General features: G+C 24.8%; 1 protein-coding gene across 6 annotated transcripts in view; it reads left to right on the top strand.

Moving 5' to 3' along the window:
- LOC102672417 (protein bicaudal C homolog 1-B) overlaps positions 1 to 4,907 on the top strand; it is a 38,998-nt gene that overhangs the window by 20,430 nt on the left and 13,661 nt on the right. For all 6 annotated transcript variants that reach the window (XM_031513480.1, XM_031513479.1, XM_006621958.2 and 3 more), the window contains one exon: positions 231 to 310. In XM_031513480.1, coding sequence (XP_031369340.1) covers positions 231 to 310 — 80 coding nt within the window. The remainder of the gene's footprint in view (positions 1 to 230; positions 311 to 4,907) is intronic.

Below are 4,907 nucleotides of genomic sequence, written 5' to 3'. Positions count from 1 at the left end.
AAAAAAAATAGCATATTCGAATAGGCGGCGTACAGAGAATATTAATTAAAAGATGGTCGATGTAATCGGTAGTTTGGTGTCTCTGTTATGGCATTCTGTCGGCGTTCAGCCGGTTCTAGTGACTCGGTGTCTATGTACCAGATGCTCACCGATCGCGTTCCATTAGAACCCGTATTACTCGAAAGGATAGCATATTGTCGCGTTGTTGAGTAATTCGTATCTTTTCACAGATCCGCATATAAAGGTCGCGGGTCGACCCGATGACGTGCGAGCTGCAAAGGAAAAAATAATGGAAATTTTAGATACAAGGGTAAGCAGTAACCTTTTGTCTTCGTTTTTCTTTATTTTAATCGTATTTATGTATATAGGGTTCATGTGAACTCTATTAAAAGTGATTCTAAAGTATTAAAATACTTTGTATTGAAAAAGTTAGTACTGAGGAAAATTAAGAAACGAATTGATCATTTGTGAATTTATTTATAGAAGATAAAAATTCGATAATAAATTTTTTTAAATATGATTGCAGAAAGGTCAAATAAGAAGAAAATATAAGGAAATTTGCAAATGATTAATTTCTTAATTTTTGTCAGAAAATATATGTAAAAATGTTCGTAATTTTTCAAACATATATAATTTTATTTTACACTAGAAAAGTAAGACGAAACATAGATAGAATGAAATAGTTTTATCTAGTTTATTAAAATTGTTTATAATTTATCCGTAAAACAAACTTCAATGCACATTTTTACATATCAATTTTTGTATTTGTTTTAATTTTTAAATTATACCTTAAATTTTCTACTTAATTGATTCAAATATCCTATCTTTAAACTGGATAAATAAAAAGCGGATCGCGATTGTGAAATTGGTGTTATGGGTGATTTGTTTTTTTACCAAATACATTACATCATTCACGAGCAACGAGATTAATAGTGACCTTGTCAATCGAATTTCGACTTTTAGCGGTAAACATAGAATCGATCGGATTCGCATGCCGAACAAACATTTCTCTACTCTTATCACAGATAATTCATCGAATGATAAAAGGTGGAATACGCTTTGAAACCGATGTAATCGATATTGCGATATTTATTTTTTTTGAACAAAGCGCAGCAGGTGTTTCTCTTATTTTTCCTTTAAGGGGAAGACATATTTAATTTAACATTGAAATATTTTTCAAACATGTATAATTTTTTAAATTATTATTATAACAGACTCTTGTAGAGTTTATCAATAATTTTAATAAATAAAGTTGAACATATGTAGGGGGAAATATTTATATGTGCTCTTTTTTCTTTTTATCCAAACATAAAATAATTTAATATTAATTAAAATAAAATGTGTTTTCTTAACTTTTTAAAATTTCGACAAAATTAAGACATTTTATGTCAAATAATATCGAGGATTTATAAAAAAATCAATAAATAGTTATAAATATAACTAAATAACTATAATAGTTATAAATATAACTAAATAATGATAAAGAAAAAAAGTAATTAAATATTTATTCAAGTAATAGTTTATGCTTTCTTTATGTAATAGGATTTTTTTATGAAATAGAATAATCTGTATAGAATAGATTTTCTTTTTTAATTTTTTTTCAACAATCAATTTTACATTGAATTATAAATAATTAATATTGTATGCTATATAAAATATTCTATCAAAATTAAAAGAAATATATATTATTTGATATTATATTCATAGATAAAGATTAAATTGTATATACATATGCAAATATTGTTCGTAATAATTGTCTAATTTAATAACTTTTCTTAATCTTAATAAATATATCTCTTAAGAGCTATATAATTTTTAAGAAACTTTATAATATAATTTTTATTTTATTATATAATTTATATAATTATATAATTATATATATAATATAAAATATTTATATAATTTATATAATTTATATAAATTTTTATTTTATTATTAACTCAAGAAATCATTTTTGGAAATTAGAAAAAAATGTTATATTTTTATTTTTACGAAACAAACAGAATAAATTGTACATTTAATTAAATTAAACATTTTTATCGTGATCAATATCTATACAATTTGTTGTTTACAAATATCCAATCAATAATTTGCAAATTATTGCAAACTATTGTTGACGAAATATAGTTAATTACCAAAAAGAATCAATTTAAGAACAATTAATTCCATAAATTGATCTGACTTTTTTATTATAATAGTGACGAATTATTTATTAGTTTAAAAAATTATTGAACTTACAAAACTAATATGGTTGACGAAATAAAAAATAACTGTTCTGTCAGCATTCTAATTTAAATAGTTATCCAATTTGAAAAGAAATTCTATTAAATTCTATAGTTATGACATGTCAATGCCGATTCTAAAATTAACAAAATTATATGTACTATTTAAAAATAATAGTTTAAAAATTTATTACTTAAATATTTTCTATTAGATAGAAATAAAAAAAAAATCTAAAAAATCAAAAAAATAACTTAATTTCAAAACTCATATTCAAGATAATTCTTTATATTAAATTTGAAAATATGAAAAATGATTAAAAATTATGATGTCAATAGTTATAAAAAATATGTTCGAAGAGAAATGCGTTCAAACTTATATTATTATCAGTTCCGTTTAATATCGATTTTTTGAGTCAAACAAGGATACGTCCCCCCTTATTGTCCCCTCTCTAAACACGGAGTCAATCGTATCCGAGGTTATTGCACTATAGTTTCCACGGAACCACGACGGGAAGTCGTGCCACTGAGTTTAATTTTTTCCTTTATCTCGAATCGCGAAACTTTCGCCGGCTTCTACCTCAACAAGAACTTCTATCTTTGGCACTTGCGAGTCCTTCTCATTCTATTACGATCGTACGTACGTCTGGCGGCGTTTTCCTTTTTTTTTTTTTTTTTTTTTTTTTTTAATTGTCGGTCGCGTGAACGGTACATACATACTCGTGTATGGATATACCACAAGTGGGGAGAAGGGTGATCACGGAGAGAAAGGGATGCAACCACGGACGCATAGAATAAGGCATTCTATTTATACAAACGAACCCGAGGGCCGCGAATTCCACGCCGGGAAAGCGAGTCGTCGTGCGAACCAGTCTCGCTCGCGTTAACCGACCGGCCGAATCGGCCGCCTTGTATTTTCTTCCCGCGTACCGTTATCTCCAACGTAACGCAGTCCTTGTTCACCGACCGTGCAAATTGCTCCTCTCTCCTCGCAACTCGTCGTATCCCCACTTATTCTCTATCCCCTCCATGCGCCCTACCTCGTCCTGCACCACATCTCGCCACATCTCACCACATTTCGCCACATTTCACCGCGTGATACATCGACTTTGTCCGATTTCGAATGACAATTTCGATCAACGAAATGAAAAGTAAAAAAAAAAAAATGAAAGTTCTGATGAATCTGCGTGAAAACCGGTCATTCGGAATAAGGCCTCTAAAGAACATGCGTGGGATTAATGATAATATTGTTAAAAATATTGACAATAATAGAGAAGAAAACAATAATATAGAATTCTAATTTGTTTTTCGAAAACATTAGTGCATTTATTAATTTAATTTTCCTAAATTATTCTTTTCAAGAATTTAAATTCTATTCTATTGAAGAATTTTATATACTATTTCATTTCGAATTTTATATATAATTTCACGTTAAAGAGTGAATATTAAAGAATATATGTATTAATAATATTATTAAAAATACGATAGATAATAACATAGAATCTTAGTTTATTTTCAATAATTTTTTGGAAATTACTGTATTTATTGAATTTAGTTTTGATTTAATCTTCATGAATTTTTCTTGCATATAATTTTTTTATATATAAGATTTTGAAAAATAACGAAAGATTTGGCTTTAATTAGAATATTTTATTTTTATTTTGAAAAGTACTTTTCTATTTTATATTTATTATTTTATATAGTGTATTTTTTTATTTTACATATATTTTTTATATTTTACATATTTTATATTAAATAAAATAAACATACTTAATATATTTAATATTATTATCATTTTTTATTATTCATATATTTAATATAATATATAAAAAAAATAATTTATAATAATTTATAATAAATAATGTTACATAAGAGATAATTATTGTTTAAGAAATATTAAAAATATAATATTCATTTTTATCATAATGATCCTTTCGTTATATTTACTAGATATTACATATAAGATAATTATTTAAAAAAATATCAGAAATATAATATTTATTTTTATCTTAATGACCTTCTGAATATTTATAAGAACATGATATACATGAATATAATATCTTTGACATGCCTTTTTCTTCGAAATAACGAAATCATTAAAAAAGTAAGGTATCTAAATGAAATGATAAATAATTCCTCATTATCTTTATATATACGTATAGAATTCCATTATAACATCAAGACAAGTTATACATTTCTTTTACACTTACAAGCAATAGAAAAATTTCATTAAAGTTTTTATTATAATAATGTAAATATATTTTTTACATAAATTGAAACATACGATAAAAATTATTTACAAATAAATAAATAAAAATAATTCATATCAAAAACATTAAAAAAAAAACTTTCAATTTAAGGAAAATAAATATCTAAAACGTCTATAGAAGATTAAAATTCATAGTTTTAATTTTCCTGTCGATTAACTCTTTATACTAGAAATAGATTGTTGTTATGACATTAATTTTACTCGAATTTATCAGCACATGTTATATTATTACTTTCTTTTCTATCCATTATCGATACAAATTCACAATAACAGTTTAAATATACATCAATCTTTTCGAGACAAATAAAATTATCAATCAATACAAATAGTCGATTTATTTATCTTTACTACTCTACCATTACTATATTACTATTTCTCACATGCGAGTTTCTTTAATTAATTAATCGCTCAATTTCAAT

This window comes from Apis dorsata, unplaced genomic scaffold (assembly GCF_000469605.1).
Source record: "Apis dorsata unplaced genomic scaffold, Apis dorsata 1.3 scaffold_651, whole genome shotgun sequence".
In the NCBI taxonomy this organism is placed as follows: domain Eukaryota; kingdom Metazoa; phylum Arthropoda; class Insecta; order Hymenoptera; family Apidae; genus Apis; species Apis dorsata.
The sequence above is the reverse complement of the archived record's forward strand: the minus strand, read 5'-3'. Positions and strand labels throughout refer to the sequence as shown.